At 42.7% G+C, this 13,468-nt stretch overlaps 1 protein-coding gene across 3 annotated transcripts in view; it reads left to right on the top strand.

Annotated features, from left to right (window-relative positions):
• Positions 1-13,468, top strand: part of LOC110988307 (3'-5' exoribonuclease HELZ2-like) — a 41,834-nt gene that overhangs the window by 24,045 nt on the left and 4,321 nt on the right. For all 3 annotated transcript variants that reach the window (XM_022251676.2, XM_022251677.2, XM_087141089.1), the window contains 11 exons: positions 280-554; positions 1,372-5,786; positions 6,063-6,142; positions 6,748-6,879; positions 7,268-7,402; positions 8,089-8,381; positions 9,516-9,712; positions 10,888-10,990; positions 11,359-11,589; positions 12,603-12,792; positions 13,233-13,400. In XM_022251676.2, coding sequence (XP_022107368.2) covers positions 280-554; positions 1,372-5,786; positions 6,063-6,142; positions 6,748-6,879; positions 7,268-7,402; positions 8,089-8,381; positions 9,516-9,712; positions 10,888-10,990; positions 11,359-11,589; positions 12,603-12,792; positions 13,233-13,400 — 6,219 coding nt within the window. The remainder of the gene's footprint in view (positions 1-279; positions 555-1,371; positions 5,787-6,062; positions 6,143-6,747; positions 6,880-7,267; positions 7,403-8,088; positions 8,382-9,515; positions 9,713-10,887; positions 10,991-11,358; positions 11,590-12,602; positions 12,793-13,232; positions 13,401-13,468) is intronic.

The raw sequence follows: 13,468 nt of genomic DNA, 5'->3' as shown, positions 1-13,468 counted from the left end.
TTTCAGTTTATCAATTACTGAGCGTAATAGTAGCTAACAGCTGTAAATTTTAACCAGTATTTGAAATGGGGTCTGATGCAAATTTGATAATTACTCAAGATTTAGGAAATAAAATGCAATGTCAATGCAGGGGAATAATCAGACTGACAACTTTGACAAAGCAGAATAAACAATGGTGATTCTACTGCTAGAAGGCAAAATTATATTTATGATAATAGAATCATAATGATCATTGTAAGATTGTTCATTACAGTCTAATTTGTTTCTCTTGTAATTCAGGAAAGCAATTCCGAGCTGTGATCATCAGCACAGTGCGAACACATAAAACCCTATCCAAGTCCAGCCCATCAGCAGGTGTCCTAGATGAGAAGGATTCAGAGTTCTACTCCAGCTTCTTCTCCGATCCCAAGATGCTCAACACGGCCTTCACCCGTGCCCAATCACAGCTGATTGTAGTCGGTGATCCGGCGGCTCTGTGCTCTGTGGGCAGCTGTTCGACAAAGTGGAGGAAGTACCTGAAAGAGTGTGAAGAAAACCAGAGCCTCCTCCCCTTGGTTAGTTCAGAGCCACTCATTAGTAGCCACTTTTCTACTGCCATTTTCTAATTATGAATGCTTCAGTGAATTCAAAAGAGCCTATCACTGTGACTTTGCCACTGAATCATTAATTCGCATTATAGACCCTTTCATTTGAGAGTGATATGATGACCAAACTGCAATGGGAAACAGATTGTAATGGTACGCAAAAGGAGCAATTTTCTGTACTCTTAGTTGAAATATTATCCTCAAAAATGAGCAAGTCTATTGCAGATACTGGATAAAGATTTACCTGATATCATAGAATTTCTCGAGCTGTCATGTTTTCAAATCACATGATAGGTAAACGCAGAAGATAAAGGTTTATTCATAAATACCTCAGACAGTCTCTCTATTCAACAACGTGCAACTTAACCGTGTATTAACATTTGATAATGCCCGCTGAGAATTAAGTGATAATGCCCGCTGCATAAATCATGCGCTGGCACATGGATACAAGTCAGTTTAGTTGATTCTGACTAGTCAAGAGTCTGTGTGCATGCAGCTCACCACATGCATGCCAATTGGATAATTTGCATAAGAAATATTCCATAAAATAGATGGGGGTGTTTCGGAAAATGAAAGTAAAATTCTAGAACAGAATTGCTGGAAATCCATCATGTAATGACTTCTTTTGACTCTGAGAGAACAGATATTTATGAATGGGAATAATAAGTTATTCCCTTAATTAGTATGACATAGAGCTGACTGCATTGTCCTATTTTTTCAGAAGACAACCTCTCTTTGGAATATCACGGTGCATTAGAGGTACTTTTCCTTTTTCGTCATACAACAGGGGACAACCATTAGTGGCATTCATGCTGAGATCAGAGGTGCAAGTCAAAGACTGAATCCAAATGCTGTGCCATTTCAGCCAGCCAGTTACAAGAATCGTAATCCACCTCAAGATGATGGCAGTGAATTCAACAAGGCAAGTGTTTCACCCCAGCAAGGACCTGATGACCAGGATGGTCACTCTGACACTGACTTCTTGTCCATTTATGACGATGAGAGTGACTGTGAAGACGACATGCTTTCAGAGCTTCAAAGACAGGTCATGGAGGATGAGGAGGACATGCGAGAGGCTGCCCAGCAGGCGGAGAGTGCTTCAAAGGTGCACGTGCAAGTAGCACGAGATGAGGATGATCGAGTGGGCAATGCAAAGGTTCACATGAATGAAGCACAAGGTGAAGGAGCCGAACAAGAGAGCATCGCAAAGGTGCACCAACGTTGGGCGAAAGATGGGGGAGCTGAACAAGAGAGCATCACAAAGGTGCACCAACGTAGGACACAAGATGGGGAAGCTGAACAAGAGAGCATCGCAAAGGTGCACCAACGTAGGAAACAAGATGGGGAAGCTGAACAAGAAAGCATCGCAAAAGTGCACCAACGTAGGGCACAAGATGAAGGAGCTGAACAAGAGAGCATCGCAAAGGTGCACCAACGTAGGACACAAGATGGGGAAGCCGAACAAGAAAGCATCGCAAAAGTGCACCAACGTAGGGCACAAGATGAAGGAGCTGAACAAGAGAGCATCGCAAAGGTGCACCAATGTAGGGCACAAAATGGAGGAGCTGAACAAGAGAGCATCGCAAAGGTGCACCAACGTAGGACACAAGATGGGGAAGCCGAACAAGAAAGCATCGCAAAAGTGCACCAACGTAGGGCACAAGATGGGGGAGCTGGGAATCCTAATCCACATCATCTTAAGGGCCAAAGTGTGTCCAAGAACCATCTTCTCAGTTCTGGGACTGCTATTCTGCAAGGGATATCTGACAATCAGCAGGCAAACCAAGAACAGGCTGGACCCAGCAAGATTCAAAACACAATTCAGTCTCAGCCTGTGGTCAAGTCAGACATCCAAATGAAGCCAAGGGGTTCTAAAACAAGTGGCAAAAAGACCAAAATGATTCGTGCAAATCACCTTGTGAAGCTTTTCTTCAAAGAAACATTTGACCATTCCAGACTTGTTGGAGCGGGCGATTATGAAGACGGTGCTGATGAGACCGAGGAAGAAGAGAATCTCAAGATGATGGATGAAGAGTCACAGAGGGAAGGATTAAGACTTGTTGAAAGACAACCAGACAAATACAAAATTTGCTCATTCAAGTTTGAGATTTCTTCATTTGCATATGCTGTCCCTATGGGAGAAAATTCTTCCAAACAGATCTGCATCAGTGGAAGAAAGAACCGGGGGCAGGCATTACACCTGGATGAAGTTGTGGTCGAGATCCTTGAGAGTGATGCTGATGGTGATTTAGAAACCACTGATTCTTGTGTAGAGACAAAGATTTATGGCAAGGTTATCTGCATCTTGAAAAGAACAACTAACCCCAAAAGAATGAAAATAGTTTGTACCTTGGATAAATATACTGACAATCTTATGGTACCCGTAAACCACACATTCCCCAAGTTGTACGTTATATCTGGCAAAGGTGTCATGAAGGGGCGCAAGACTAGTGGTCCATCAGCAGACTTTGTCCCAGTGTCAGTTTTCAGGAGAAAGAGACCACATGGACAGATTGGCCTAGAGAGGGTGGTGAAGGTTTCTAGACAAGACAGGCAAAAAAAACTTTTCCTTGTAAAGTACTTGAAATGGGAGGATGACAACCGCTATCCTATGGGCTATGTCACCGAAGAGCTGCCTGTTGGTGACAATAAAGACGATGGATTGCTCATTCTAAAGCACATCCATGGTGTAAGGGATGCATTCCCACCCGCTGTCATCAGAGATGTTGAGAGCATCTTTCCTTCAGACTGGCTGATTCCAGGCGAAGAAATACAGTCTCGGAAAGACTTCAGACGCAAGTCCGTTTTCACAGTTGACCATCCAGAGACCCAAGACATAGATGACGCCTTGAGCATTGAGGTGGATAATGGGATAATTGAAGTGGGCATTCACATTGCTGACGTATCTTACTTTGTCCCAGTAGCCTCAGCATTGGACAAGGAAGCCATGGAAAGAGCAGTGTCATTTTATCCGGCATTTTCAGAGCCAGTTGGGATGCTTCCCCCACAGCTGAGTACTAACCTGTGCAGTTTACTTCCTGGCCAAGATAGACTTGCTATCTCTGTCATTTTTACCATGCAGCAAGATGGATCAATTTCACAGCCTCAGTTTGTGCTGTCTGTTATCAACTCTAAGAAGCGAGTGACATTTGAAGAGGCAGAGCAGATGATCATGACTTCAGACCATCAACAAGAAGGATCTATAGAGGAGAAGATTAGGCTCCTAAGCAAACTAGCTCAAGCACGAAGACATGCCCGTCTGTCTGATGGCTATCTAGCTTATTCCCACAACCCAGAGGAGAAAGAGCTTTGTCACCCACTTGCGTCCTCTATGGTGGAGGAAATGATGCTGATTGCCAATGAGGAAGTATCAAAGTTCTTACTTAGTAGGTTCCCTGACCTCACTCCTCTCAGAAGCCAGCTTCCACCAGACGAAGAGAAAGTCACTACCTGGCTGAACAACCACAGAGAGAACATACCAAACAGCTTCTACCTTCAGTCTGATCCCACCTTGCAGGGTAAAGGAGAGTGCACAAATGCTCATGAGGATGTCAACATCTTGAAAGACACTATGAAGAAGCTGTTGGCCATCATCCACTTGCCCAATGAGGCATCCCAAAAAATGGTCAAGATCACAGACATCATCTGCTCAGATGAAAATCACCCTCAGCTAGCTGTGGCCCAGGCAGAATTACATCATCTTCAGGAGCGAGCAACATACATCAGTTCTGGCGATTATGAAGATGGCCAGAAAAGGAAGCATCACACCTTGAAAAAGCCTTCCTACACCCACTTCACATCACCTATTCGACGGTACATTGACATTGTGGTGCACAGGTTGCTTAAAGCAGAATTGCCGAACAGGGGGGAAGAGCTCAGGCCGTATGCAAGTGAAGATTTATCACTGATTTGCCATCACTGCACCAATCAAAGCATTATGGCGAAACAGTTTGAGAAAGAAACCATGAGCTTCCACTTGGCACTCAAGCTGAAAGAGACACCTCACAAGGTCCACGCATTTGTCCATGCCGTCAGAGAGTCCAGCCTGCAGCTGATGTTCCCATATTGCAGCTTTGTTCCAAGGGCCACCCAAACTGTTCCTTACCAACATCTCAGCCCAACGACAAAACCTGACCTTACCGATGCTACAGAAGTCAACCTGGCATGGAAGATGCGCATTTATGATGTGAACATGCCGCCAATTCAAAGCATCAAAAGCCCTTTCAAACTCGACTCAGAGCAGTCCATTGTGAAAATCCCCTCAGCTGACATGCAGAAGCTGCTGTGGGGAATTAAAAACAATAACTTCAACTGCATTCAGTGTGTCGTGAAAAGAGTCAATAAGAACCACCTACAACTGGAGGAAGACAAAAGCCAACATCTGAAGGCACCAGACGGCACATCGCTGCCAGTTGCAGAAATAGCACAGACAGTGGACTCTGATGGGAACCCCTTCCCTTTCACAGACTTCGTCCGTGACTTTAAGCAGAGTGATGTTGTGGAAGTCTGTCTAGCTGTGTCCATATCCAGGGGCATGATACAACCCAGTGTTCAGCATTTCAAACTGACTCCAAAGCTGGGTTTGTGTCAAGAACATAGAGACGAACCTGCCGAGAGTTTTGATGTGGTGGCCTCAAAACGGGCAGTCCGATGCAGCACCGTGGAGAAATACCAGAACATCTGGCTGCCAATCCTGGAAGTAATGAGCGTTCACAACGCAGTCCACAGCAATGAAAGCATTTTCATCCAAGGGCTGAAGATCAATTGGGACTATGACAGATCAACTGGTACTTGGTCAGGAAGGTTCAGTCTCACTGCCTCCTTCTGTGAAAGGTGGCACATAAGATTCAGTTTTCCCAACAAATCAGAAGAGTCTGATAAGCCTGACAACGAGGAAATGAGTAAGGAACTTGAAGTCGACTTGGACTACCTGTGCATCAGCTACACTGACCTTCCCCTGTCGGACGAGGCAAAAGTAGCTCTCCGAGAGCAGCAGTACAAACTACAAAGTAGTACTGACTTACCAGAGGGGATGGTAGTAACGGCTCATGCAGCAGTGACTGATGTGACACGCTATAAGGGTAATCAAATCGTCCATTTTGATGTGAAGAAGCTCAGCTCACCATTTCCCAAGATCCTGTTGGAGTCTGCCGAGAGGTTTTTCTGCACTGTGGAAGTGATTCCCAAGCAAGAGCAAGACAGGCAAGTCAAATATTCATTTTTTTTAGTTTGCTGCTCTTATCAGGGGTCTTTCAAGTCGCTTCAAGTCCCCCAAGCTTTCGGCTGGGGGGGGGGAGAACTTGAAGGGGGAGCAAAAAGGGGGAAGGCATGGGGTAACTGCCCCCCTTTGTGAACTCGTGTCCCCTCTTGCCCTCTCATAGGAGCCTCGCTATGCCACTGACCCTCGGGTAACATTTTCATGAATATAGAACACTTTTTTCAGCGAAAGTCATTATTCGTTTTTGCTTTTTTATTCAGGCGACTTGAGACTGCCGTGCGGAGTTTGGAAAAGGCATCCCCACTTATAAAGGACATCTGCCTGCAGAGAAGACCAGTCGGTATGTGGACAGTCATTGAGCCTTCTTAAAATTGATACTTTGTTGTTAAATCCTGAATATTTTTTATGCTTGCAAGTATAGTCAATCGCTTAGCAGTTTCCTACTGATTGTATGGTTGTCATGGCACAAGTACTCCAGAACAGACACTTTGAGCAGAGCTAGAGTGAACACAATAAGCCAGTGATGCCAATTTATCTATTAGACGGATTAATAACATTATTAATATCATGATTGTCGACCATTTTAGTAAATATGCTCTCATGCAGGGCTTAAAAGTATTTGATATTTACAAAACAAGATCCGCTGATCATGATGTGCTGAAATTAATTCTGAAAAGGGTGCAAGAGGTCCCAATCAGTCAGTGATTAGGCCTTGTTGCATGCTGATATCTGAGCAAAAAACAAAAAAGAAATACCACAAGCAGTTTCAAGCACTTCTTTCAAGTGCGAATCCATTGCCTTTATGGGGCTTGTCTTTCCAAGGAAAAATTTGTCGTATTGAAACAAAAGGCAGCCCCTCTTGGTTAGGTATGGGTCCATGTACTACTGATGAACTTGTATGGTCATTCTTCCTATATAAATAGAATTTTGCTCTCCATCTTACAGGCGGACTGACTTTGAATCTGCCCACGCTGGCTGTTACCACCGAAACCCCATTTGGCGAGTTGAATGAATCTCAACAGATTGCAATCTCCCATGCTCTCAAGCAGGCATTCACTGTAATCCAGGGGCCCCCAGGTAAAATTTCTCAGTACTCCCACACCTGTTTTCAGTTGGTAAATTCTGGGTCCACAATTTGAACAGGAAAACCTATTCACTGAACTGTGTCTTCCCTAGATGAAATCAAGCCGAAGAAATTATATCTAAGAAAACTCAATTGCAGCTACATTCTATACTTGGCATACATGCATTTTGGAGAGTCACAAACCTTTTTGATTGGGGAGGCATGTGACACATTTATACCACCGTCCCACCATGCATGGTATTGCTGCAGTAATGGATTCTAAATCTGGTCACTAAATTGGTAAGAAGATTACCAGTCAGAAAGAAGCATCAACAAGATTTAATCTGACATTTCATCTGTGTTAAACCTTTTCACTGGCTTAACCTTTTCTTGTAAATAAAGGCACTGGAAAGACAATCGTTGGTGCGAAGCTGACTTCCCTCTTCGTTGAACGTAACAAGTGCTTGACATGTTGTGCCAAAACACCTCATGTTCTGTACTGTGGACCCTCTAATGAGTCGGTGAACGTTGTTGCTGGTGAGTTAATTTTGTCTTATGCACATTGATAAATCACCAATATCAACCTCAGATTAGCTTTTATGCATTAGCATTCAACCATGTTTTCAACTGAACGTACACAGAATATATAGTGTTACGTAATTATGTGATATTGTGTGCATATTACAGAAACATTGTTTTTGTCTAGTCCTTCAGTAATGCAGTTGTTTTATCACAGATGGTTCTCACGGATCCATGCTCCAATTTAGAAATTTTTTTTCGGGGGTCCGTGTTTTGAACCACATTCATATACCTGTACAGCTTATAATTTAGACGTCTTTTATTCAGCTTCAATCTTATCATTGCGCAACTATTCGCTCTTATCACTAAAGCCAAATTGCATCTCACTTCTCAAATAATACTCTATATGCAGAGTTTTCAGTGACGGTCACTGCTGCACATAGGCTCTCTTGTCATGCTTCTTTTATACATCTGTAATAACCTGGTAGACGTGGCAAGTGAAATCTGTTCCAGCTGCCTGAGTGTAATTCAACTAGTGCTGTACTATCATTATAACAGAATGTATTTTTTAAGAAAGTACTTCATAATCACTTGTGATTCTACTCAAAAATGATCTTTACCTGGTATATAAATTCAGAGAAAATCCAATCTTAAATAGTTAAAACACATTGGTCGGTGGTTGTTCGGTATCCCAATTTGTCCAGGCTATCTGAAGAAGTTTCATAATCTGAGGGTGGTCCGTGTCTACAGCGAGACAATAGAACGACAGAAATTCCCCATCCCCGGGGACCCGGTCGAGATTTGCCAAAATAGAACCGGCCAGGAGAACAAAATGGACCGTCGGCTGGATGACATTGCTCTGCATAACCTGATCCGGAGGCCCAGCAACACTCACAGTGAGAAGATCAAGGAATTTGACCAACTCTTCAGCCAACCTAAATACAAGGCTTCCCAGGATGAAATATGGCAGTACAGGAAGGAGGTTGCTAAAGCTGAGGTGAGATTATCCAATTGCGCCATTCTGTTTGCTTTACAGATTACAATGCTTTTTGTGCGCCATTGATTTTTAAATCCTACTCAAAGGGAAACACTATTTTAACGATTGGCGTAATGTGTCACATACCTTTCCCAGCAATTCTCAGTCAAAAAGCCTACAGCTGACCGATGCTTTGAAACTGAAATATTGGGTGGCTTCAGCTTGATCGGTGGAAGCTTGGTCACTAGCTCTGTTGCTAATTCTTGGTTTTGGAAGTATTTTTGGGGAGCCATCTGGAGAATTTCCCTCATCATTCTGCTGCACAGCCACAGTTTTCTTTTTCTTTTTTTGGGGGAGTTGCATACCAATTTACTCATCAATGAGGCTGCATCAGTTTGAATAATTGCATATACAAATATTTGACCTCCTGTCCAATTAATGCAGTCGTAAAGAATTTTGCCCAAAAAGTGGGAAAATAAATAAATGAATGTTTGTGTGGTAGTCTACGTCATTCAGTTTTAGGACTGGGGTCCATCCACTAGTTATAGGAGATTTTAGGAGTTTTTCTGCCCTAATTTGCCCAATTCCCTTTAGAGATCACACAAAAAATGAAAACGAAAGCTTGAGGAAAATTCAGTTTTTGGCTGTATCGCTACCGTTGTTTACTCACAGCACCTCACCTGTTTTAGAATGTAATTTTTGGTGGTGTTGTCCCCTTTTTTGCACAGTCCCCTTTTATGCTATTGTTCTTATTGCATTACAGAATTAACACTCAGTTTGACTACCCACTTCAGGGATACAGACTTGCACATTTACTTCAACGCCCTTGCAAAACTTATACTTTTTTGAAGTACCATCATCTGGGCATTCCAGCCACAGATGTCCTCTGTACGATTCCTTTTGCGGAATACCCAGTTCTCTGCACGAGTCAGCTCGACCCTTTTTTGTGATGATGATCTAAAGTGCAGATAAATCTGTTGCATATTGCATGTGCCTATTGTAATATATTACCAGTAAGCTTTCTACAGTGGCATTTGCTATGACCTCCTTGTTTTGGTGAAAATGAATCACAGAGAGTGTTTTTTTTCCTTGTCAGCAGCAGAGATGACTATTGAATCATTGTTGTGAGACTGTCACTTTTTGTCCTTTCCGTAGGAGGAGGAACTAAGTAAGTACGAAGTCATCTTGTGCACATGTAATGCTGCAGGGAGTCGGCGTATCAGGGACAATGCCAATGTGGTGCAGTGCATCATTGATGAGGCAGGGATGTGCAGCGAGCCAGAGACACTGATCCCACTGGTTGCCACCGGCCCCGAGCAGATCGTGCTCATTGGTGACCACAAACAACTCAGGTGGGGAATTCTTCCTGGGCAGTCCAGAGAGGAAACCAGTCTCTCAATTGTCAAATTTGGGAGACACCATTCCTTTGGGCCACCATGCTCTTGCACTTTAGCGCGCACACAATTTGGCAAGTCACAACACCCTGTTGGTCGGAGAGGAATTAAATGTGCACCTACCACCTGCCTGTGAATATCAGGGCCAATTTCATAGAGCTGCTTAAGCACAAAATTTGCTTAAGCGTGAAAAAACCATGCTTGACAAATCAGGTAATACCAGCCAAAACTCCATGTGATTTATGTTTTGGAATGGTATTCACCTATTGTTTGGTTAACATGACAATCACATAGATTTTAAGCTGGTAACCTTGTTTTTTAAGTTGTTTATTTTTGGCGCTTAAGCAAATTTTGTGCTTAAGCAGCTCTATGAAATTGGCCCTGATGGCCCCACAGTAATGCCTTCAAATTTTTGCCACCAAATTTGTGTGTTATGACTCTGCTGTGTACTTTGGGCCATCACTTTGCTGAGTGCAATTAATTTGCATCAGTATGAATGTGGTTAAGACAAAAATCCAGTCAGAACGAACATAAATTATCAATCCCAATTGACTTTTGCCGGTTTCTATGGGTAAATGTTTACATAAGACAAGAAGTTTTTAATATGAAAGGTTTTTAATGATGTTCTCACATGGTAAAGTATTGTTTACAATCAATTTACAACAAATCTTTTTCAAAACTGAAGATAAATCATGCTTGCATGTTGAACACTTCACTTTTAGGCGTGTCTTTCAGATTGTGATTTCAATGCTTTGGTGCAGTGCTGATATTACTCTTTGATATAGTGCACACTTATAGTGCAGCATATGTAATCCCTGACTGATTTGTTCTGCAGTTTTCTCTCAGTGTAATGAAAGAAAATGGTCACTAAAAGTCTAAATACAATCAGTTTTTTTTTCACTCGTCTCAACCAGTACCAAATTAGCCAAAATTTAGCCACAAACCAGTCAGTCACTTACATAGTCGTGAAGTGATATCGAGTCATTTGTTCAAACATAATTTTGGACCTGGTCTTGAACAAAAAACAACTGGCTGTTTGACTATTCAAATGAAAGAATTTTTCTATTAAAACCCTTTGGGCTGTTTCTTAACCTTTCATAGGAGTAATATCAAACCTTTTTTTTTTCAATTAGGCCCATCATCAAATCCAAACTTGCTGAGGATCTTGGCATGGGAATCTCTATGCTGGAGAACTGCAAAGACAGTGTCCACATGCTGACAACTCAGTACAGAATGGTATGGTGCCACTGCATAATAAAGTCACAGCATTTTAAAATTCAAGTTTGAAACATTTAGTTGTTAGCTTCCTTTTATTTGCCTTTGTGTCAGACATTTATGTGTTACTGTGGACAGTGAAAAAAAGGCTTTTGTTACCAAATATGGGGGGGGATATCCCCCATCCATTGGATACAGATCCTGTGCCACTGTTAAGGATTAATTGAAGTCCACATTTTATCTTGCTTGACATGAACTGTATTTGTTTGATTTATTCACTGAGGTGAACATTTTCAGCTTCTCGAAATCAAAGTCAAATTAATGTGCCATCTTCCCTCTAAAGTTCATCCCAGTATTCTGGAATGTGTCATATGCTTTCATTTTCACAGCACGAATCCATCTGTAAGTTCCCCTCCGACAGCTTCTACAAGAGCAGGCTGGAGACTGCCGAAGCGGTGAAGCAAAGGCGGCCCGAGCTGAGAGTGCAGCATATCTGGCCCGGGGGACCAACCTTCCGGAATGTGCTCTGTCATGTTCAGGGTAGGGAGGAAACACTGACCGTGAAGGCCGCAGAAGGCAACGAGATGTCCAAGGCAAATCTGGCAGAAGTTGAGCAAGTGGTAGGTTCATTCTAGGACTCTGCATCTGAAATTCAAAAATACCTTAGAATTAGTCTTTTATTTCCTTCTCACAGTGGTGATTCAGTAAATGATTCACTAGCCCCCCCCCCGGTCAAAAAGTAGGAGGATGAATCAACAGTGGCGGAAGGATTTTCAAAGTGGTGGGGGGGGCAGTGTAAAGGTCACCAGGCATTAGCCATTGAAAGGCGGATTGATTAAGCCCACCCAATTACTTGACCTGCAAAAAGTGGGGGAGGGGGAACATGCCCCCAGTCGAAAAAGTGGCCCCTGGCCCCCTGTTTCCACTGCCAGTGGGATAAATACCTCCCCCCCTCCACCCCCCAGGATTCACACCCCTGGGGCTCACTGTGTCAAGGAGGTTGTATACCATTCTTTGATAGGCCGCACTTCACGTGTACAAGTTGAGATAAGTTTAAGTATATTCTTAGGCCTTTTTCCTTAAAGCCTTATTAATGTACCGTGTGTGCTCCTAACGTTTTTTTTGTTTTTTATTTGTTGTGTTCTTCGTGAGATTATTGATAGCCCAACAATTCTGTTTCTCATAATTGGCCGTAGCTGGCTGGATTGAAATAAGTGTAAAAGTTTTCAAAAAGAAACAAAAAAGTCACAAGTGTTCCACTGTTGATATCTGGAACAGTCTTCAATTTAAGGGACTTGCAAACTGTAACCAATATAAAGTCACCCTACTTCTCTTAGACTTTTTAGAAAAAGAAAATAGAATGAATTTCAAAGGTTTTGTGTGGAATACTTTTAAATGAAAACCACACTGCACTTAATACTAGAGCTTACCTCAAGTTGCAACAAAAGGTTGTTGAAAAGCTAAGGACTAAAGCAGCATCTGCCATACAAATGCATGTTTCATACACACTGTTTAGTTTCTTAAAATTTTGGTTAGATTTATTTCAATTGGTGGTAACAGAGGTTGTATATTTTGTAAACATCAAGATGGTAATTTGTAGAGGAAACAGAACTTTGTGTGGTCTTTTCTGCAGGTGAAAATTGTCATCAGCTTGATACATCAATGCAACATCAAGGGAGAGAGGATACTTGTGTTGTCCCAGTACCGACTGCAGTGTGCCAAGATAAAGGAGAAAATAAGGAAGGCAATTGCAAAGCAAAAGAAGTATCACCTGAGAAGAGAGCTCAAGAACGTGACAGTCAGTACTGTCATTACTAGTCAAGGTTAGTATCATACACCCATAGGCATATTCAGGTATGGTTAGGGAGAAAAGGGCTAAGATGGTGGTAGTACTTTTCTTTCTTTCTTTCTTTTTTACATATGCTGGGGTTTTGAATTTCTCTTAAAAATAGGAAATTGCTAACATGTCGGGAGAGGGTACATTTCCCTGCACCCTAGCCTGCCGGTACACCACTGGTGTCACCCTGATGGAATTTGGGAGGGCCATGGGTGGGAAAAGCATTTCCCCGTGACTATTTTTGGAGGAGGAGGTGGAGAGTGGAGAAGGCCATTTGGATTGTCACTTTATTTACAGAGCAACACTAGTTGGATCCTCATAGTTTGGTTTTCCATGGTGCAGTTTTTCAAATGGATTTTAATAGTCCCCTCCCCCTTCCCTCTCTTGATCTGCTACTGTTACGAATTGAACTCTGTTGACTCTCAGGTGGAGAGAGGGACTACGTGGTATTCTCCACAGTGCGTTCACTGCCCAGGCAAGAGATCGAGGACAAGCCTACCCTTGGATGGAAACACCGCCACCTGGGCTTCATCATGGATGACAACCAGATAAACGTGGCCCTCACCAGAGCCAGGAATGGTCTCATCATTGTTGGTAAAAGCTACTTTACCGTTCAAAGAAACTTTCAGACATTTTTTTCACCTAATCCACACCTTCTTCAA

Source organism: Acanthaster planci, linkage group LG09, assembly GCF_054643075.1.
Source record: "Acanthaster planci isolate LZ-2023a linkage group LG09, COTS_SCS, whole genome shotgun sequence".
Taxonomy (NCBI): domain Eukaryota; kingdom Metazoa; phylum Echinodermata; class Asteroidea; order Valvatida; family Acanthasteridae; genus Acanthaster; species Acanthaster planci.
This window is presented reverse-complemented; position numbering and strand designations above follow the sequence as displayed.